Source organism: Portunus trituberculatus, chromosome 47 (genome assembly GCF_017591435.1).
Source record: "Portunus trituberculatus isolate SZX2019 chromosome 47, ASM1759143v1, whole genome shotgun sequence".
Classification (NCBI taxonomy): Eukaryota; Metazoa; Arthropoda; class Malacostraca; order Decapoda; family Portunidae; genus Portunus; species Portunus trituberculatus.
This window is the reverse complement of record NC_059301.1, coordinates 17,908,445-17,931,097: the sequence shown is the minus strand read 5'-3', so window position 1 is coordinate 17,931,097 and position 22,653 is coordinate 17,908,445. Positions and strand designations below refer to the sequence as shown.

The 22,653-nt window shown below is 37.4% G+C and overlaps 1 protein-coding gene across 9 annotated transcripts in view; it reads left to right on the top strand.

Moving 5' to 3' along the window:
• The window catches only part of LOC123498123 (axin-1-like), a 47,455-nt gene extending 25,024 nt beyond the window's left edge, over positions 1-22,431 (top strand). For 7 of the 9 annotated variants that reach the window (XM_045245291.1, XM_045245297.1, XM_045245290.1 and 4 more), the window contains 14 exons: positions 307-698; positions 818-1,116; positions 4,119-4,280; positions 5,681-5,987; positions 7,104-7,230; positions 7,521-7,672; positions 8,133-8,288; positions 11,780-11,909; positions 12,229-12,385; positions 13,562-13,708; positions 15,889-16,137; positions 16,299-16,507; positions 18,179-18,410; positions 19,317-22,431. In XM_045245291.1, coding sequence (XP_045101226.1) covers positions 307-698; positions 818-1,116; positions 4,119-4,280; positions 5,681-5,987; positions 7,104-7,230; positions 7,521-7,672; positions 8,133-8,288; positions 11,780-11,909; positions 12,229-12,385; positions 13,562-13,708; positions 15,889-16,137; positions 16,299-16,507; positions 18,179-18,410; positions 19,317-19,437 — 2,840 coding nt within the window. In that variant the 3' untranslated portion in view covers positions 19,438-22,431. The remainder of the gene's footprint in view (positions 1-306; positions 699-817; positions 1,117-4,118; positions 4,281-5,680; positions 5,988-7,103; positions 7,231-7,520; positions 7,673-8,132; positions 8,289-11,779; positions 11,910-12,228; positions 12,386-13,561; positions 13,709-15,888; positions 16,138-16,298; positions 16,508-18,178; positions 18,411-19,316) is intronic. The other 2 variants (XM_045245299.1, XM_045245298.1) reach the window with 2 other exon arrangements.
• Positions 22,432-22,653: the final 222 nt, after the last annotated feature.

Here is a 22,653-nt window from a genome sequence, read left to right as displayed (position 1 = left end):
CTTGTATTTTATTTATTTATTTATTTTATTTTTTTATTTTTATATATTTATATTTCTTAGGTGCATCTAATGAGCCATCACATCAAATACAAATTGCAATCTCATTTTAGGAATAAAATTTTTACAATGCAGTGGTGTTTCAAATTTTGTGTGTGTGTGTGTGTGTGTGTGTGTGTGTGTGTGTGTGTGTGTGTGTGTGTGTGTGTATGTATGTATGTATGTATGTGTGTGTGTGTGTGTGTGTGTGTGTGTGTGTGTGTGTGTGTGTGTGTGTGTGTGTGTACTATCTAATCTGTGCCATTACAGGTGAAGGGGGTGGGGACGGCCCTGCAGCTGGCCCAGGCTCTGCTGAGGCTGGGTCACCTGTCTGTGGAGGGGGTGAGGGCAGTTCCACACCTCCAGTGGTGCGGTGGTCCCAGTCATTGCAGCATCTCCTTGAAGACCCTCAGGGTGTCCAGTTCTTCCAGGACTATCTCAGGGAAGAGTGTGGCACCTGTGAGGCAGTCCTCTTCTGGTTTGCCTGCAATGGTTTGCGCCGCACTGACCACCAGGATCCTTGGCAGCTAGTCCCCATAATATGGAAAAAATTCATCCGAAACTATGCTGTGAGGGTCACTGAGAAGACGTACAAGACCATCAACGACCGCATCAATGCCCGCAGCATTGACCGTAATATCTTTGATGATGCTCAAAGGGAGGTATGTACGTAGTTTCTGATCATGATAGAAAGTTTATTTATGATTGAGTATGAGAAAGGCATTCATGGACATTATATCTAAATAGCCCTTACTAGGAGTCCACGATTTCATGCGTTCAGGTGGAAGAGGAGATAGAACGAAGTACGTATCCCAGCTTCCTGAAGAGCGATACCTACCTCACCTACCTCGGGATGGTGACCCAACAGGGTGGGGGGCCAGGGGCTGAGTCCCCTCATAGTCCTTCCCCCAGTAGCCCTGGTGGCGTCAGCACAGGAGTAATGCTACCCACTCTGCATGAAGACTATGAGTATGAGGGTGGGGCAGGAGCGACCCAGCTACGACTCACCCAAGAGGCCCTTGCTGCCACCGTCAAGCGCCGCGCTGCACCAGAGAGAAGGAAACCTGAGGCTTATGCAGGGTAAGTTGTTGACACATGGGAGTTTATTTTCAAAGGGATGGTTGCAGGGATTTTAAAAGCCCCACAGTATTTCAATGTTTAAGATTTGTGGAGAAAATAATCAGTGAATGAGAAAGAAACTCCAGAATACACTGACGAATATGTTGACAACTTGACTTGGTTCATGTCCATTTCATGATGTTTATGTTTAATTTACATTAGTACTGTTTCTGTTTAATTTTATTTGAAAACATTATTTGGCATCCCAGGCACAGTCTGCTTGAGCCAATGGGAGGTGTTTTGGAGATGTTTCTGTTTGAACCATCCGCCAGTCTTATACGAATGAATAAACATCTTTGTATTTAATTATAGGTATACAATAATAAGAGACTAATGTGCATAAATAGATATTTGATCTTGAAATGGAAAAAGTTGGCAATATTAACCAAGAAATGTGTGAATGAAGATGATATGGTAAGTTATAGCAGATGTAAAAGCAAATTGGAAGTTGGAACAATCGAGCTAGTGAGCCATACATCACGTGGTAGTCATTATTTATTTGTCTTGTTTTATTTATTTATTTGTTTTTGTTTATTTATGTATATATATTTGGTAGTTTATTCAGTTACTTTATTTTCTTTATATATTTTTTATGGATGGACATATGCCCCATTAGATTATCTTATCCAACTATTATTAATACCTTTGGTATGTTTGTGTGTGGAAATGTGGAGTCTCTTATATTGGTACAGTTTCTTAGTCAAAATTCTCTGTGTGGCAATAATTCTTAACATTATTGCATTTCATATTATGAAATTGGTGTCCAGTCTCATCTCTACAATTATATATTATTTATTTGATATTTTGTTAATATTATTATTATTGTTATTATTATTATTATTATTATTATTATCATTATTATTTAATTTAATTTAATTTTATTTTATTTTACTTTTTTTGATCTGGTGAGCTTACTCCTAGTATAGTAAATTTGCTGTTTTATGATGTGTTGCCAATTGAAGGATATGGCTGAAGGGAAAACAAAACTCTCATTGTTTCCTACTTTTCATCATGTCATGTGCACTGCTTGTCCTTTGTAGGGTTGAAAATGAATGCAAGTGAAGGTAGTCATGCTGATGTTATTTGTTTAAGAAACTGAAACAAGCCTGGAAATTTTATCTTGGTGAATTAGTGTTGTGTGCATAACCTGAAAGGTAATGGTGAGTATTTTTAGCTGAAAAAAAAAAAAGTGGAATATAGTTGTATCTTTGGAGCAAATGGACTTAAGTTATGTATATGTATGATCGTTAAGTGTTAGTCTGTTTATAATGAGAGATCTTGCATGATAACACTATGATCAATTTTCAGTGTGAAGAGTAATGAATATAAATGCAGTGGCAGGACAATCAAGGCAGCCCAAAATTTTCTTGGTCCTTCGGTGATCATTGTTAGATTGGACTAGTGTCATTTTGAGTGTCCTGCCAGGGAGGGATGGTTTTTGTTTGTCATGTTCTTAATGCGGAGGTGGGGGGGATGTTATAGGAAGACTACTATCAGAGCATATCAGGCAATCTTAATAATTATGTTATGGTGGAAAACTAACATTTAGTATTAAATTAAATACAAAAATGAAAAAAATACAGTTGGGTGAACTTAAATATTAATTTGAATAATTTGAATTATCTTGCATAATTCACTGCTTTATGAGAAATTTCAAAGCTCTTGACTCAGCTGGTAGATTATGATATATACTCTTGCATACCATACTAATTACATTGCCTAAAGAAACATGTTTGACATATTGCCACCAGCATGTTGACGCACACACACACACACACACACACACACACACACACACACACACACACACACACACACACACACACACACACACACACACACACACACACACACACACACACACACACACATACACGTAATGTGGTCATGATTAATGTGAAGGTGAAGTATGAAGCTTTACGTAAGCTCTTCAGTGTTGAAGTACAGGAGTGATAGATGCCATCATATTCAAAGGGTGAGTAAGGAAGTAGTACATAAAATAGAAAGAGAATGAGGAGATCAAGCTTGGCTGTCCCACACCCACACTTTAGTCTTTGTTATTTCTAGTAGTTGTATGTTATTTTTTTTTATTTTTTATACCTATTTTGAGTATGTATTTGCTATTTATTAATTAATTAATTTATTTTATTTATATACATTTTTTTTGTTGACAGTCTCTCCTCACACAGTGGTATTCCATTTTTTAGTCCCATCATATTAGATGACTGAAAAAATTCAGGAGTGCAATCCATTGATTTTCTTGCCTCTTCCTTCTCTCCAGAATATAAGGTGATTTTCCTTCTGGGAGCAGGTGCTATCCATTAAAATTCTGAAAGAGAAAGAGAAAGAGAGATTGAAGCAGCCTTGATTTGTCAAATTAAGAAAATTAATTGTCAATTCTACTCTTATTACAATATTTTCCATAGTATGGACATTATTTCTCTGGTTTTGATGAATAAATTACCCTGTTTTAATAGTTTCGAGAAGTAGCTGAATATTAAGGCTTATTATTTCATCTTTATTACATGAAACAGAGATTTAGGTGACTGATATATATACATATATATATATATATATTTTAGTGTGTGTGTTTTTAATTAAAGGGCATGTATACCACAGGGTTTTTTTTTTTTTTTTTTTTTGTTCAAAGGAGCATTCATAGATAATAATTTGTAATAATATTAACATCTTTCATTTGGACAATACTCTGAATTACTAGTGTCACTTTTAATTGGATATTTCAGCAGTCATCCATTTGTGTGAGGAGGGGCTATTACTACTATTTATTAATTGATTTATTTTTCTTGGTATTTGTTTTGTATTCTATCTTCCTGCCTACTCTGACTTCCAGTGTCTTTAGCTTTGGCTTCCACAGTTTTGTTGCTGTCAGCTTTTTTTTTTTTTTTTTTTTTTTTTTTTTTTTTTAGTTTATTTATTATGATTGTGTTATGTTTATGTTCTAGGCAATATTTGCATGGAAGAAGCATTTATGGTGGTGGGGGCGTGAACCCCTACCATGCAGTGTACGGCACGGTGCACCTCTCCAGCAGGCAGGACTCTGAGCTCCAGAGTCTTAGCTCTGATGCCCTCACCGATGACACTCTCTCCTGCACTGACTCCTCGGTGTGAGTACTTGGATGGCTACAACTTGGCTCCCAAGCACCCCCTGCTTCACAAATGCTTTCTCTCTCTCTCTCTCTCTCTCTCTCTCTCTCTCTCTCTCTCTCTCTCTCTCTCTCTCTCTCTCTCTCTCTCTCTCTCTCTCTCTCTCTCTCTCTCTCTCTCTCTCTCTCTCTCTCTCTCTCTCTCTCTCTCTCTCTCTCTCTCTCACATGTATCACTTTCCTTATTTATGTTCATTTTTTTTCCCAAATATTCTTTTAATCGTTCCCTGTTTTGTTTTATCTGCATGCTGACCTGCTTGCCTCTGCTTACTTAGTTGCCTGCTGACTTTCCAGCCTTCCATTTTGTTCCTGATATGTGTGTATCACAGTTTCTGAGGTTGTGGTGTGCATCTTGGTGGGTAAGTCATTGATATATTTGAAATTAACAATTAGGGTGAGAAGTTTGGTCATAAGACAGAACAGAATTGTGTTGCATAATGGATCTCTCCAACAAGAATACAGAATCAATATCTGTTCCTGATTTGTTACACATAATTGTTTTTTTTCTTTTGAGGTTAATCTTTTGTTGCAGATATATGTGAGTTGGATCTGTATATCATTTACATCCCTGCTAAGTCTAAATTTTTTCCTTCATGAGAAAAATAAACAAATGAATAAAAAAATAATATGTAACAGGTTTTATGTACAAAGCAAGAATTTTTTTTTCATAACTGATGTGTAAGTAGTACTAATCACAGAAAAGGTTATCTCCTAACACTAGTATTTGCTTTAACAGAGCTACCAAATTGTCTTCCTCTGGGTATTGCTTTTTAATGTTCTGCTTTTTAGTTAAAATTACATGTGTGTAGATAGTAACTTATGACTTGGTTTCAATATATAAGGCAACTTTCTCTCTCTCTCTCTCTCTCTCTCTCTCTCTCTCTCTCTCTCTCTCTCTCTCTCTCTCTCTCTCTCTCTCTCTCTCTCTCTCTCTCTCTCTCTCTCTCTCTCTCTCTCTCTCTCTCTCTCTCTCTCTCTCCATGAAAGTGGGGCTTTTGGTTGGGGCAACAAAGGTAAACCCCAATAAGGTGCTAGTCCATTAAAGAAAACAGTGCGGAAGTATTCCACTTGTGGGATCCTCATATTTTCAGTCGCTAAAATTTTATTTGTTGATGTACTCTTTCATTAGGAATATAGCTATTGATTGAGATCAAGATTCTTGAGATGAATTTGATTATATTAAAGGTAAGTAGCTTAACCTTTTAGAGAAATGTAGACTTGAACTTGATGAATTAAACATATTGAATACGTAGAGGTGATAATTAATCAGTAAGTCCCCCAAAGAAAGATTAGGCATATTGCATGGATATCCATATACATTGTGTGAGTCATGTCACTAATGATTATGATACTCTTTTACAGGGATGGCATGTCCATAGGCCACCCTGTCAATCCCAAGTATCTCAAGAAACAGTATCGTATCATGAGGGATAATGCCCGTCAGAATTTGGAGCGTTGCCTCAGTGGTGGGAATGGGCATGGTGGTGTAGGCAGCAGTGGAATGATGCATGGGGGCTTTCTCCCTCGCACCCATCGCATCTGTCATGAGTCCATTCCTAACCTGAAGCCTCAAGAGTTTGCTGCTCTTCTCATAGAGAAGCTAGAGAAGGTGCAGAGGGAACGGGAATCACAAGAGAAAGTGCAGCAGTCCTTCAAGAGGATACAAGAGGTAAGTAGCTAATATCTCTCTCTCTCTCTCTCTCTCTCTCTCTCTCTCTCTCTCTCTCTCTCTCTCTCTCTCTCTCTCTCTCTCTCTCTCTCTCTCTCTCTCTCTTTATTTTATATTGTGAAATCAATGCATGGTTTATTGATTTGAATATATATTAAGTTTGTTGAACTATTATGCAAAAGTAACTATATGCAGTGAATTTGATGATTTATTTTCATGTGTGGGATTAGTGACTTATGAATCTCCCCTAGTTGTTGTGGTTATATATAGTGTTATTTCTAATGTTAATTTTTCTCATGTCTTCCTCACTTTCCTTCCGACTACCTCCAGCTCCAATGCTTTTCTAAAGTAATCCATGGTCCTCTTCCCCTCAGACATGTCCATATCACTCCATATCAAACATCAATCTATACCTCTTCAACACATTCATCACATCATCCACTTGATGCTTTTATCTTTAGTTTTTTCATTAGGTGCCCTGTCTTCTTACTTTGTGCATTTCTCATTTCACTTTGTTTTATCAAGCTCTCTATCTTTTTATTTATCCTTCATGTCTGACCAGTGTGCAGCATCATTGGTCTTGCACATACACTGTGGATATTTGAATGTTCAGCACCCAGATTTACCACAATGGAATCTTCTCTTAACCAACCCATACATATACATACTCAAGCAAAAAAATAAAATATATCCATATCGTCAAAGAGGGAAGAAGAATTAGTCCTTTATCAGCTGAGGATTTGCATTTAGATGTTTTGAAAATAGAACTTTTTTGTCAGTGCATCTATATACATATGAATGTTTTCTCTTATTTGAGGACACTAGGTTGCAGGTTCATTTTATATAGAGATGATTCTTTACTAATAGCAAAATTGTTTAGAAAAGAATCTTACTTGTCATCTCAAATCCCTGGACACTTGCAGATATCCTCTTAAGGAAACTGACATGAAAAGCTCTTCTCTGCTTGCCTGTTCTTCTCATAACTCATTACAAACATTATTTCCAGTGTTGACTAGCCTTTCAGAAATTCAAACTGACACTCATTATTTGTAACCAGTCCTCTTCATGTCTATCATGATAATGAGGGATAGCTTATTTTATCTTTTTCCTTTGCAGGGTGACAATGTTTCAGATGAGTGTCGGAGGGAACATGCCTTTAACAGTCTCCCTCCATCATTGCTGTTAGACAAGTTGGCCCAGAAGATTCCCATAGATGATGTTGATCCATGCCAGTCCATCTTGGGTATGTTGATGATATTCTTACTGTTAGTTAAGCAATCTCTTATATTATAATAAGATGAAACTGATAATTGTGTTTATGCATTCTATATACATAATGAGTAATTTCATGATTGTGGGTGACACATGTTGGATGTGTATAATTTTTCTAGATATTGTCATGTTTGCCTTTGACTTGTAAGTATACCCTGGATGATTTTTAATTAATTATGAATTTGATTTTGGGATCTTTTGTTTTGATAGTGAATAATTTACTAATAGTCTTATAAAATAATGGCAATTATTCTCTGGCAGATGAACATGTGTCCCGTGTATGGCAAGACAGCAATAATGACACCCCAGCTCGGTCCCCTGGCTCACCACGCCCTCGCTCACCCAACTCTGGTAGGAGAGGATGTCTAGCTCAACTTGTACGGTCCACACCTCCTTCACAGCATATTCCTAAGGTATCCATCCTTTGTCTGCGTGTTTTCTCTCTCTCTCTCTCTCTCTCTCTCTCTCTCTCTCTCTCTCTCTCTCTCTCTCTCTCTCTCTCTCTCTCTCTCTCTCTCTCTCTCTCTCTCTCTCTCTCTCTCTCTCTCTCATTATTTTTGACCTCTGGGAGTATCATTTGATTTCTAATGATTTTTACATATAAGTATGTAACATAGTTTATGGTTGTAATGTCAATTTCTTTGTTTTATCGAGTACAGTGTATGAAATATATTATTTGACTAAATACAATGTGTAGTCTATATGTAGTCTATTTCCTATATGTAACTTTGTGTGTGTGCACACAGGTGTGCTTTTATGGATGCACAGATGCAAGCTTGTATATACTGCAGGCACTCTTTCTGGGACTATGGTGGGGCTCATCTGTTCATATTTATCTGTTGCAACTTAACTCAGCTGGTTCACCTATCACAGGGCCACTCAATACATCCCCATGGCCACCTGGCACATCAGCAGCAGGGCCACTTACCACACCTCCCAATGGGACATCAGGTTCATCTACCCCCAGGCCACATGCTTCATGCATATCAGGCCACCAAGAATTGGAGCCATGCAAGACGCAGAGATCGTGTGAGTCCTTTACCTTGCTCTAGAGTATCTTATGCCATTGGGAATATCAAATACTTACTTAGACGGCTTCAAAACATTTCATGATTTTCTTCAACTACACAAGATATTTAAAAGAATTCAGCTGACACAGTGAATGAAGTTCAGGGAAGACTTCAACTCCATTTTTCTAGTTTACCACATTAAGCTTATTTTAAGTGAGTCATTCCAACTGCTTTCATGTAACTTGAATCAAATCTAAAATTAAATGTAAACTTTCCATGAACGTCTTTAAATTCACAAGTCTTAAGGCAGGGTGACATGGTTTTTTGGGATCTTAAGTGTTATGATTGTTCTTTAGTAATTATACCTAACCCAGAAAATTGTCTTATTGTGTATGTCAATTTACAAGGCAACATTTGAAGCCTAATAAAAACTCTCCAAGTTGGGGGTTGTCTTTTATACCCAGGGTAAAATTTTGTTAGGATGTATTGATGATGATCATTTAGTCTAGTAAAGCAATTTCAGATTCTTTTCTTTAGTTAGACACTAAAGTGATGTTATAAGTAATTTTGAGTATAAATATTTGTGTCAGACTTATTTTCAGCATTCCCAACACTAGCATTCATTGGTGGATGATCTTATAGAATTGTAAATTTAAAAGTTGGATGTTTAGCTGATAATCTATGTTGTCTGTAAATTAAAATTACAAAACTGGTATGGTTATGCACTGAGTGAGAGTTGGCATTTGGAAAGGCTGCTTGAGAAAGGTTGTTGATAGAATGATAACATTGTATGATGGTGTCTGGCTATATAATTGGAAGATTTTTGGATGTAAGTGAAATGTGAGTACATGGTGCTATAGCAAAAGTAAATTGTACTGACTCATATGGCGAGGCGGATAATCCATGCGACGCTGCCAAATCTCTCATTACTTCAAGAAAAACGGAATAACTGTTCTTTACTCGATTTAATGCATGACTTCACTAAAAAACAAAAAAAAAAAGTGGGATGGGAGACAAGACATAAAGATGTCATAGGTAGATTAAATAATAAAGGTGCTGGTTATAAAATTGAAAATGAGGCTGATAATTTACCTAATATTTACTATTAAGTCCTTTTGAGATACCCAATGTAATATAATGAGAGGGGAAAAGAAATGCTGATAATGTTGTGGTGCTTTGGTGCATATCTTGTTTGCACTGGGACAAATCCTCCTCACCGTGGCTTCAGATATACCAGCTGCAACTGCTGTCCTCTTCCTCGCTTGATTTGTGGGTAAAAGTGGTCCTTGCAAGCTTTTTCTTTTAAGTAGTATCTATTTATTCTGTAGACAAACTCCTTGGTTTGTCAGTACACAGTAAGACAGGGAAGCGTCAGTCTCTCCTTCCATCGTGGCGACCAGATGAGAAGTGAGTCGATTTGCACCTGTGTGGTGACCTGACTCCCCTCCTTTCCCACAGGGAAAATCCCGCCTCGGGCCTCGGATAGAGTGGCAACGCTGCCCGTCCTGATATTCCACATCGTCATACATGTCCATATGAAATGCCTTAATTTTATTTGGTATATAACGTTTATTTGTATCACCTGCTATTTAATGAAATAGTCAGAATGTTCTCAGAATGCCATTTGTTGATAATATTATGATTAAAGAAAAATTAGTAGTATAGGCTGAATGTTTTGATTGGAAATCTGGCAGAATGGCGAACAGCACCCTACGGGTCAGTACAATTTAGTTTTACTATAGTGCATGTAGTAAGAGGAAAAAGCAAGTAAGAGCATGCAAGAAGGAAATGACTGGAAAGTGAGGCTAAAGAAAGTGCAAGAGTATAAGATAAAGTTGAAAGGTGATTGTGATGCAATGAAACAATGGGCTCATTGCAACATTGAAGGAGAATAGCAGTTTTTTAAGAGTGGTGTGGTTGTGTGTGCAGAAAAGAAATAATATTAAGAGAGTGGATGATGAGTTGAGGAAGGGAAATGAACAATAGATTAAAGAAATGTGTTTGGAGCTGAAAAGAAATGTTAAATGTTGCTGCATCATGAGGATTAGATGTTACATGAAAGTATAAAGAAAGGAAAAACAAAGTCAAGTGGGACATATGTAATACAAAATTTGTACAATGGGGAATTAAGGCTAAAGCTAACAAATTTTTCGGGTGATTTAGAAAAATACTTGAAAGGAAGTGGAGGAGGACATGAGAGGGAATGTTAGATAAAGATGGCAAGGTATTGAAAGTGGAGGTTACTGTAGGAAACACATTTGAGTATTTTGACCAACAGCATAATGTAGAAAAGGACCAGAATAGGCACTTGTAGTTTGAGATTGTTGCAGTAAGGGTGAATCTTTGGTTGTAAGAGAAGAGTTACAAAAAGCATTAGATAAATAGTGAATGATGGAAAAGCTGCAGGTTTAGATACAGTGTACAATTGAATGTATGATTTGAAATTGTCTTGGAGATCTAACTGAAGAAGAGTCATCTGTTTAGTGATGTGTGTATAAATTAATGGTGAGAATCTATTAATTTCCCTGGGTTTTCAAGGAACTCTGAAAAGATAGTTGTGATAGGATCCTACAGGCCTGTGACCCACCAATTCATAAGAGAACTGGAAACATTTAAAGCTTGTTCAGAGAACAGGAATTTATCTTTTGCTTTTAACAATACCCATTGCTCAATTTAGGCAGAGAAGTCTCAATGTTTTAGAACCAAAGCTAACGCTTTTCACACAGACTGGTACTACACACACCTTGCCATAGTAATTAAAGCCTTTCTACAAATCTGCAAGCTTTGAAATATGGAATGGGTCAATTGACATACAGCTTGGCCAGCTGTTCATCTTCCCATAATGTTGGTCAATAAGTGGGGATCTGGAAAAAAAAAAAAAAAAAAATGCAGAATGTAAACTAGATATCATGATGATGATATATCTTGAGATAAGAAATACTCACCACATGCTCAAAGGTCCAATGAAATGGAGATAAAGGCTGAGGCCATTTGCATCTTTCATGTGTGTCCGTAACTTAGTTCATTACCTTAAATACCTACAGCCAAATCCACTAATAGTAGAATGTTGAAGATTTCTTCTTTACCTACAATAGGCCTCAGAAGTATCCAGTCAGCTAAGAACTTGCATCAAGTGAAAAACCTTTATAGAGACATACAAAACCTTAAGAGCCAAGACAAGATTACTCCGCCATCAATTTAGCTCTGAGTGTTTCTGGCCTGCCCACATTTGAGTTGAGCTTGGTGTCATACATTCAAAGAAAGTTTAAATTGCTGGTGTTCTTGTGAATCTTATTACTTGGAGGATAGGAAAGACAGATGTGAGTGAATTGGAGTTCAGCTTAACACTACCCCTACTCTCTACCTGTGAAATATAGAAGAGAAAGAGAGAAAGGAAGATTAATTGATATCAGGTCTTTGAACATTTAGGGCACATTTGTACTTTTCATAAGAAAAATGTAAATTTGATCAGTTACATTCTGGCATAGCTAATTGAGCTCTCATCCACAGGACCTGTATTCCACATTTTCCTCTGACTCTGGCAATGTGGCTGACTATTATGAAGGAAGTGAGCGGCCTGGACATCCCCACCTCATTCCTAAGTCTCGCTCCATGCCAGACTACATGGAGAACTATGCTGGTTAGTCCTTTTATACCTGTTGGTCTTTTTCCTAATTAATCTACACAGTGTGGAAGTAACATGCCTTGTTTAAGACAATAATTATCCCTAAATCTTTTTTCATTGGCAAACTATTACAGCTTTTCTTTTTACCTAAATGTAGTTTAGATTTTGCAGAGGGAGTGTCCAGATAACTGAACCTTGTAGTATTAAGTATGTATTTGTTCTGTTGAATCCATATACTTAAGTTATCTAATTTGTTGCTTACATAGAAAGAAATTATTGCAGAACATAACTGCATCACACATAGGGAATTAATCTTGCATTTTCTATTTTACAGGGACTAGTAGTGATGGTGGCAGCTCAGTTGGCAGGAGAGTGGCAGGGGGTCGGCGCAGCAGTTCCCGACGGCCCCCTGCTGATCTCACTGATTCTGGAGTCTCTGTTGTGTCTGACTCTGGCCCTTCCCTTACACCCTCAGCTTCATCCACAGAAAGGTGGGTGTTCATACAGGTACCCATGCTAATGAAGCTGTTTTCTCTCTCTCTCTCTCTCTCTCTCTCTCTCTCTCTCTCTCTCTCTCTCTCTCTCTCTCTCTCTCTCTCTCTCTCTCTCTCTCTCTCTCTCTCTCTCTCTCTCTCTCTCTCTCTCTCTCTCTCTCTCTCTCTCTCTCCACCAGCACCATCATTACAGATATTCCTTTATTAACCAATATCTTGAATGATAACAAATTTTACAGCTAGTATCTCTATAAGCTGAGGCTAGCTGGGACCAAGTGCTTCTTTTCACAATACATCCAGACAGTGCCTGCTATTGCATTAATTGGGAGGAAGTTGCTGACTAATGCAATGGCACAAATCAATTCAAGCCCCCTAACACCGGCCAGCCTGAGCTGAGGTGTGTGATGATTGTCTGGCATGCGAAGGAGAAGACAGAGGAGAGATTGTTGGGAAGGAGAATCCACCACTTACCCTCCAGGAGGGATTGTGAGTTTTTTGCTCTGCACCTACCCCTCTCCTTCTGCACCCAGTTGCCTTCATATTTTGTGACCTAGTAGTAATTTGAGCAAGAGGAGGGGACTTGAGCAAAGAGAAAATTTATCCATAATAAGCCTGTACAAAGCAAGGAAACCTACATAGGATATAGCCAGAATTGTTTGAGTGAAAGAACTGTGTAGCGATGGACCAATTTGGGTGGAGAGGCAGCAACACCACAGCACCACAGTCTCCCTGGTAAGGCCCGGAAAACCTCTCCCTGCACCTCGAATATTAAATGTGGCAAATGGATGCCCACTTGCTGCCATGATCAATATTATTGATAAATCTCTGTATTCTCAGAGAAAATACAGGGAGAGAGGTTGAGCAACAAAGGAAGAGGGTAGTTGACAAGGATCGTTCCCTATAAAGCTTGAAAAAATGCTTTATATTAGATCTCCGGGAAGGTTGCTGTCATTCTTTTTACTCCTTAGGATTGTCTGACCACATACTTTTAGGCATTAGATACTCAACTGTATGAGGTATGTTGAGTTTCCTCACAGAATGATTAATGTCTTCTGTAGAAGCATAATCTTTTGGAAATCCAAAAGGAGCCAGAGGCTATGTGTGATGGCAACCTACAGAAAGTCTTGCATCTGTGGCGTCCCATCACCATGGAATCGTATGTCTCTTTTTCAGAGTGACCTCATGGCTCCTGGACAGTGATAAGTTCTGTGGAAGCCTGAGCTCGGGCAGTGTTTGTGCTGAGGCAGAATGGGATCCACGACTGCCTTCCTCCCGCTCTACACATACTTCTGCGGGTGCCACCTCGCCTGGCACTATTAGGTGATTGCTTTCATTGCACACAACCCCGACTTGTTATTCTCGAATCCCACCGGCTTTAGTTTGTTCTAATGTTTGCATGCTCTTGTCTGATGGTACTGGATCCTGGTCCTCCCATATTGCTCAGATGTATAACCCTACCTATATTATGCATTCTCTGTAGCTGGAATTTAGTTTGTAATGCATAAAATTGCTTTGGATTTCACATTTCATACTTGTGATTTTGGTTCTGTTTTGTGTATGATATAGCCATTTAAAGATATACACATGGTGGAACCATCTCCAATTGCAAAATAATCAGTCCCTCACACCTTAACTCTCCACTTGTATTTTTAGAGTATGTTCAAGCATGTGTGAGGGTTCTGAATTATGGATACCTACCTTGTTTCATAATGTCTCTCTATGATCCAGAAGTCTTGGAGCACAACAAAACTGACATGTTAGAAGTATTACTGAAGAGTTGGGGATGGTTGACTTGTATAAAAGTTATTGGTATGTAGTAAAGTTCATATGCTGAAATATTTTTCAGTTTTGAGAAAAAAGACTGACGTTGGGTTGGAATGTTTGTGTACGTGTGTGCATTTTCTATCCAGAAATTATATGGCTGTTTTTTAATGTCTTGAGAACTGGTTGTGTAATTATTGCAGATGTTCTTGTTGTGCATGTCTGAGCAGACATTTTTGTGGTTCTCCTCAGTTGTTTGCGGGGTGTCAGTAAGTGAATTTGGTTTTTGATATTTGCAAAATCAGGATCTTGAATACAGAGTATAACAAATTTCTGTAGGTATTGCTAGATGTGGAAGTACAACATAATTTTGGTAGAAAATGTTCTATGCACACATGCATTTAAAGAGCTGGATTTAGCTATCTTGTGTAAGTGTTGCTGGACAGGTATCCATGGTGGAGAAATACTATGTATGTGTATGGATTACTAGCAGTGTATTCCTTCAAAATTATGCAATACAATCTAAATGTATTTTTTACTGTTGCTGTCACTGGCAGAAGCTGCAAGTGTGATTGCCTGACAGTCAATAGATTTTATGCTATTCTTGCTTCTCCCCCTTCATACCCAGACAGGCATGATGTCACATAATGTATCTTATTACAAACATACTATCTGTGTAATGTTAATTGGTAAATCACCAGCTGATAGAGATAGTGGTTGAATAATTCATGATTTCATGAAGGGACATCCCACATTCATAAACCCCATGGATATCTGTATGATCACTGTATATTTTTTTCATCAACACTTGAATTTCATAACATGGCTAAACAATACCTCAAAATGCATGAGTGCATAGAACATTTCTTACTTGGTATAATGTATTTTCACCTTATGCAATATGATCAGAAACTTGCCCCACATTGTGTATTTAGTTAACCACTCACCATTAAATGATTACATCCTGTATCAAACCAAGCACTGACCATTAAGGCCTCATGAAGACAAATTTAACTTTCTGGAAACATGATTTATAGTATTTTTATAGTAGGTAATACAGAGTAGAATGGATAACAATACATTACTTGTTTAATACATGTAATTCACCAGTTTGGTGGGGGGAGTGCTGAAAGAACAGTGAAACAAACAATGGGGATCAGCAGGAGGAAGTGACAAAAAATATAGAGATGGTGGACTGGTGAGTGAGGGAGGGCTGGAGGGAAAAGTATGTTACCTAACAGCATTCTGTCACCAAGGAGATTGGCTCAGTATGACATAACATGTCATGAGTCATGTTATGACACTAGCAATGTATTTATTGTTGATATTAATATATTCATATTTTGTATATTGAGGCAGGAGTTGCTCTCTCTTTGTTTAGTTTGTTGTGTTGTGTTGAGTCTGAGAAATTTACTGAGTTTTCTTACAAAAACCCCCAAAATAAGGTGAACTTATACATGTTGATTGTTTTTAAAACTTGTGTAATTGAATGAAATATGCAAAATAGATTGACCATTGCATGCAGATTTGTATCCATTGTATAATTTGTGATTTACTATTATCAATTTTTTTTTTCATGTGTTAGTGTTGAATATTTTTATGCAAATGAATGTACATCTTTCCCTTTATTTAGCAGAATTGGTATGATTGATGGTTTGTAGCACTGCTCACTGACTTAAGTAGCCAATGTAATGTGATTTTTTTTAATAAGTAGTAATGTTTGGTTCACTTTATTGCAGGCGAAGCGGCAGCAGTGGTGGTCGACGAAGTGGGAGTGGGATGAGTGTGGGTGGGACAGCAACCAGTGGTAGCAACACCAGTGTGAGTGGCAGTGTGGTGGGTGGTGGACGCACAGGCTCTCAAGAGAGAGGAGCATGGGCAGGAGTGGATTCAGGGTTACACCTGACACATGGCCATGGTCTTCATCTGCCTCAGGGTCCTCTTCAACCACACTTACCACATCAGGATGACTCCAAGAGACGGAGCAGGTAGGGAGTATTATAATGAATTGTTGTTGAATATAACTGAAGTGTTAGAACAGTGATGTTACAGTAAGAGGTTTTTCTTACCAGAGTTAAGTTATAATTTAGGTCTAACCTTTTTATGACTTCATAACATTTTTATGACTTAATATATGACTACTTTACAGGGGTGGAGGTAGCCATGGGTCTGGCAGATCAGGTGGTCACAGTTCGAGTCACAGTTCAGGTCACAGTCGAGGTCACTCTGAAGCTGGAAGTGGACGGACTGTGGCTCATGGAGATGCAGTTTCTACAACAGCAACTGCTGCCAGCTCTGGCTCCAATGGATCCACCTTGAGACGGGCCAGGCCTCGGCATGCTCAGCCCACACCTTCAGGTGAGTGCAGCTACTGGTCATGCTCCAGTATGGTAAATCATTACAACTTTGATCTTCAGAATGTGGTGAGTTGTATAATTTTATGGTATACTTGAATGCTTTCATTGGTCCATGCGCAAAAATAGTATTTTTTGTACAATATGTTAAACAAAGTAAAAAATATTGGAAGGATGTAATAATATCTGAACTTTTAATATACAGTGGAGACTTGAATGCCTTAATAGTCAAATGCAAAAGTTCTATTTAATACTCAAAAAAATACCTGCTAGTCTAACATCCACACACATGGTTGTAAACAAAGACTCCCTGGCCTCTTCTTCCCCTCTTCTGCCATTTGTGCTGCTATGGTCATCAGAATAACATTCATCTGTGTTCTGTCTGTAGTTTTTCATTTAGAAACTTACAATAGCACCAAAGGCTTATTAGTAGTGAAAGCAAAATACCAGTATTGCGGTATACCGTATCCCTAGTCCCATAGTCATGAGAAAAACAACACTCTTCTGCCTTCTATCTGTAGTTTTTTATTTAGAAACTTAAAATGGCACCAAAGAGGCTTAGTGGTGAAAATAAGGAATCTAGTGAGAGTGCAAGTGTTAGTGAATAGTGAGCCACAGCCCTCCACTAGTGGGTTGATAGGAATCACACCAGAAAAGTTACCAGGCATTTTCATGGATGATGACTTGTCCTCCGACAACCTCTCTCTTTCTCCCATCCTCTTCTATGGTATCCATCACCAACCTTCACTTATGGTATGTACAAATAAAAATTATAGAAAAAAATACAGTGAACTTTTTGTAAACTTAAGGTTTGCAAATTAAAACAAATTACTTAATTTATAGGTATCAGTAGTCAAACTTTTTGATACTTGAACAGCCATTTGGAACAAATTATGTTCAAGTATTGAGTCTCCACTGTATTGGTATTTTTTAGTATTTTATGTATTTTATTAAGGTCCTCTTCACACAATAGAACAGTGTCTAGCTGACTATCTATTCACTGGACAAAGACCATTTGTAATCACATATGGGTTGTCCATCTTTACCTGACCAGGTAGCTGGTAATTTTATGTGACCATAGACAGTGGCACTCAGTTGGTATTGCTCTTCAGTTTTGCCTAAACACTGAAAATTAAATGAGTGCATTATCTACCAGCTAAAACAAAAGACACTTGAAAAAATAAGTACTTCACAGTTTTGTTTATGAGTAAGACATGAGATTGATGCTTATGACAAGAAGTGATAGTTTATGTTCACATAGATACTAGATACTTAGGTAAATATCCAGAATAGCTACTAACTCCATTTGGTAAACAAAAATGTTTATCTGATAAGTTTTGATGTAGTTTGAAATAACGTACCTTTGCTCTCTGTTGCAAATCACTCGTCATTTTGCCCTCAACCCCGCAAGGAACAGAGGGATGAAAGAAAGTCAATAATTTATTAAATCACTGACACCATTATTATTAATTTGCAATTCATATAGATTAATTTAGTTAGAAGTACTCAGCTCAAGAAGCTCTAGCTAAAGAGACATGTTGCAGAAGTAGAAGTGAGTTTGTAGTGATTCTGGACAAATATGAGTGCTAGCAGGGGCTGATCAGACTGTCATTAGAACATAACTTAATGTCATTGCTAAAATATATAATTTTAACTCATCTATCTTTTTTTAAAGGTGGAGTGTGTGAGAGTGGTGGTGGCAATGGAGTAGGGGGTGGCAACAGCCAGCTGGGCACTGGAACTGGTGTTAGTAGTGTTGGCAGCTCCACCACCACAAGTGTTCCTGAAGTCACCACTATTGTTTATAATTTTCATGATGATGCCGTGCCATTTGTCACGCGGGTCCCTATCTTCCCTGTCACCTTAAAACGCTTCAAGCAACACTTACCTAAAAAAGGCAATTACAGGTAAGTATTTATTATTGTTTTGATAATGCTTTATTTGGTGTGAAAGTAGGTACAGCTGACTTTCTACATTGACAGTTAAAATTTTACAGTTGTGAATTTATATTTTCAACTTATATACCCTTTTTTGTCCATAAAATGTACTAAATAACCTGATTCATTTTGACCTTTTATCTGTATTTTCAGCAATTTCTTCTCACCAGTTTGCAAGTACAAATTATATGTTCCTTTCAAACTATTAGACCACCCGTGGATTGTACTTGACCATTCTACATTTCATTCTAACATCTTTACTTGACTTATTTAAATGTTTTAACACACATTTTCAGTATCCTGGTGATGCCAACATCACCCATCCGTCAATCATACCTGTCACTCTAATCTTTATAATCATTGCCTCTTATCATTCTTAAATTCCAGTTCTTTCTCATATATATATATATATATATATATATATATATATATATATATATATATATATATATATATATATATATATATATATTATCTTTGTTACTCCCCCCCTGGTGTATGCCCCCCCATAATTGATTGATTATTCTTAACTATATAGTTTGCTTTGATAAATTTCTTGTCAGTGTTTTTTTTAGTATACAACACTTATGTTTAGCCCTCATTGGATACAATTAAAATTGAATGTCCTAATATGAGACAGTGTAGTCCACGTGAGAGGTAAAGAGACAAGGTAAGGATATGCATATGTTTAGGGGAAGGATGTTTAGTAGTGTTGTGCCTAGTAGTGTTGTGCCTACCCTTTTGAGAGTTGGTCTTGAAGGAAGCAAAGCATATAGATATTCTTCCAATTTAAGAACAAGTTAGAATAACAACCTTTCTTTTTGTATCACTGCCATTGAATTCTATAAATTTCATACATTTTTATTTTTTTTTCAGATTCTTTTTCAAGAAGCATTGTGAGGAATTTGGGCTGATCAATGAAGAGATCACAGAGGATTCTGTCAACCTTCCTCTCTTTGAGGGCAAAATATTTGCACAAATTAGGAAGGCAGATTGAAAGTAAGGCATTGGAGTGTGATTAACAAACTACAATACTTGTGTTATGGTGGTTATTATTTTCACCAACACCAGAATCCTTATTCCTTATTACATGAAAGTGTGACGGACACATATGGCATTGAGGAGCCCCGGTGGAGACAGCCAGAGGGCTGTAGATGGAAGGGGACCACCGGGGAAGCTGAGATTTAGCATTGTTATGCTGGTCCAGCATTGATGGAGCCTTGCAGCAGATAGGCTTAATATCTTACCTCAGTTTAGAGATATAATGTGTGAAGATGTGGCCATGAACAGCATGTGTGGGGTACAACAGGACCTCCAAGTGGCAGCAGTTCCCATTGTGGTTGAGTAACAGTAGTTGCTTCCACCCTACACCATCTGACTCACCCATAATATACCATACCAACATTATTGCACATTTCCTTGGAAACTTTACCTCAGTAAAATTTACCAAGGAAAGGAAGTGCTTTTGTACAGAGGTCAAGAAGGCAGAGTCAAACTAGTCAAGAAGTTGGTGTTAGGAAGTGTTAGTAGGATAGTCACTGGAATGTGACTTTCCTATTTTGAAAAATGGCACTTGAGGACTGCTGCCACCAGGACCTGCAAACATGCTCTGCACTCAGTCCGTATTGGCAACTCTTTACCTTTGGTGCTACTTGTGTAGAGGTTCTGAGGGGTGTACAAGGCCTCCTTCACAGTCCATACCACACCCAATGCAGATATTCTTTCACTGCTAATAGTACAAGTTGGAGGCAACACTAGTGCTGGGCCTGAACTAGATCACAATATTGAAGATTATTAAATTTTGACCCTTTTAGATTTTTCAGGACAAGATGAAGATTCATTTAATTGATGTATATAGGGAAGTCAAAATTTATCAGTTTGGTTGAGAGAGAGAGAGAGAGAGAGAGAGAGAGAGAGAGAATGCTAAATAATATTTAAGAAGAGTAAGAGGAATGGATATATTAACATCCCTAATCATGGCCAGGAGAGGGTTAACATTACATTAACAAAATTCCAAAATTCAGTAACATGAGGGGATACTATCTACAGTTATTCATATTCTCAAAATTCATGCCTTGTCTAGCCTCCTTAAAAAAAAAAAAAATAAATAAATATTGTGGAGCAAGCTTGCCAGAAATGCAACTATTTTGTGGCTTGTGGCTTTACAACACAATGTTGAGAACAACTAGAATAAACACTTAAATAAGATTAAAGGAATAACAGCAATCAGCCTGGTGTGGGGAATGAAATATATGAATGAGTGAGTATAAATAATCTGTTAAGTTTTAATGGGGTGGTAAAAACAAAGGAAATAGACATATTGTATCTTATTTTATTTTGGTCTTCAGGAGACCAAAGTCTTGTAATAAATACATCCATAGTTAATTTTGAAAAGGTAAAGTAGGAATTCTTTTCTTTAGGTTTTTGTTCCTTTACGATTAACTGTACTGCATTTTTAGTATATGCATAGTTTATTACAGAAGCTTTAGTGTATCTTGCACTTCCAAATTATGAAAAACCAAGTTTCTTTACTCTTCTAATGGCAAAAATTAGACCACTTGCAATATTGTAAGTGGGGGAGGGGGGTTCTGTTAGCCCATTACATTTTTAAAGAGGAAATTGGTGGAACACCGTCAAGGACGAGGTTTTCCATTATGAGATTAAAGTAATAGAAATTAATTTTTAAACCTTGGCTCCAGGGATATTAGTAGATAGAGAGTTGCACCAGGTGTAAAAGGTTTGTTACTAGAGCCCAGCACTAATTAACAACTGTAAAGGCTTGCAATCTTAAAATGCAGCATTTCAGAAGAGCCCAGAGTTAGATGAAATGAAATGTACAGTCATTTGGCCCAAAAGTACATCCCCCACAGCCTCTACCCACCATCCACTAGTAATGGAACTATACTAATGAAATAAACAAACTTATGTGCTATTTAGACCTCACTCATGGGGTTATATTGGATTTTTTAAAATTAGTTTTACTAAAAAAATTTGAAGTATGTACAAAGTGTGGGGTGTGGCGGGCAGTGGAGGAGCCACACACCGCCGTGTTACCACCAGGCCTCAGCCTCAGCCGTGCCTCCCTTCACCTGTAATTGTTACTTTTATTATCCTAATTTGATCCATTTTGTTGATGTCTCAGGTATGCCTTCTATTCTTATGTAGACTATTTACAAACAGTATGATAATGTTGATAATTTTGTGTAACTAGGTCTTGTTATTTTTTTAACTTATTAATGTTATTATTATTATTATTTTTTTTTTTTTTATTATTTTATTTATTTATTTATTTTATTTATTTATTTTTTTTGGTCATGTCTGCCAAGGTTGAAGTGCCTGTTGAAGTGAGCCATTGTTGACTTCAATAACAGTAATTTTCCTTTCACTATATGAGAGGATCATAAAATGTAATATTCAGTATGCCTTGGGTATGGCTTAGTTTTGATTTTGTTGCATAACTTTGTTTTGCCTATTGTAGTGTTCATTATTTTAGTAACATTTGTTTGTGCAGCATATTTGTGTTTGAGGAGACTGACTCAGCCCTGGTTATCGGGGTTGACTCAGCCCAGCTGCTGGTGATCCTGCATCTGAGCTTTACCTAGTATCTCTCAGGACTCACTAGGGCTAAGCTAATGCCTAAAAGAATTTTCTAAAGCTTGATTTTGCAGTAGGAACAATTTTTTGTGCACTATATTTCTTTACACAAAAATATAATAGTGGGAGTAGTGAAAATAATCTTTGACAGACAGGTAGCCAACCAGGCAGACAAGACTCAGTAATTTACTTTACTTTTGGAGCTGCCATATTGTTTAAGAGGGGTATTAGTACCCTGTATCTCCTCTGATTGTGAAGGATTACTCTTGACACAAGAGCTTTCACACGTGGGATCTTTGTTGTGTGAGCCGCCCAGCCATTTGGCTAATGGCATTATCTTGCACTTCAGATAGGCCTACTATGTACATATGATTTTTTAATTAAACTCATTTTATAACTGGTGTTTTCTTTCCTTTGATATTAGCTGTTTTAATACATTAATGTAGGATAGCTGAGTTCTATATTGTGCTGGTATGTATGAGGTGTAATAACACCAAAAACTAAACATGCCATAACATCCTTGTAAACATGAAATGTCATTCATGTATTCAGTTGTAATTTGATTATGAGCATAAAGAGAGCATTCACAAAACTAAATATTAAAAGAATCCTATTGCAA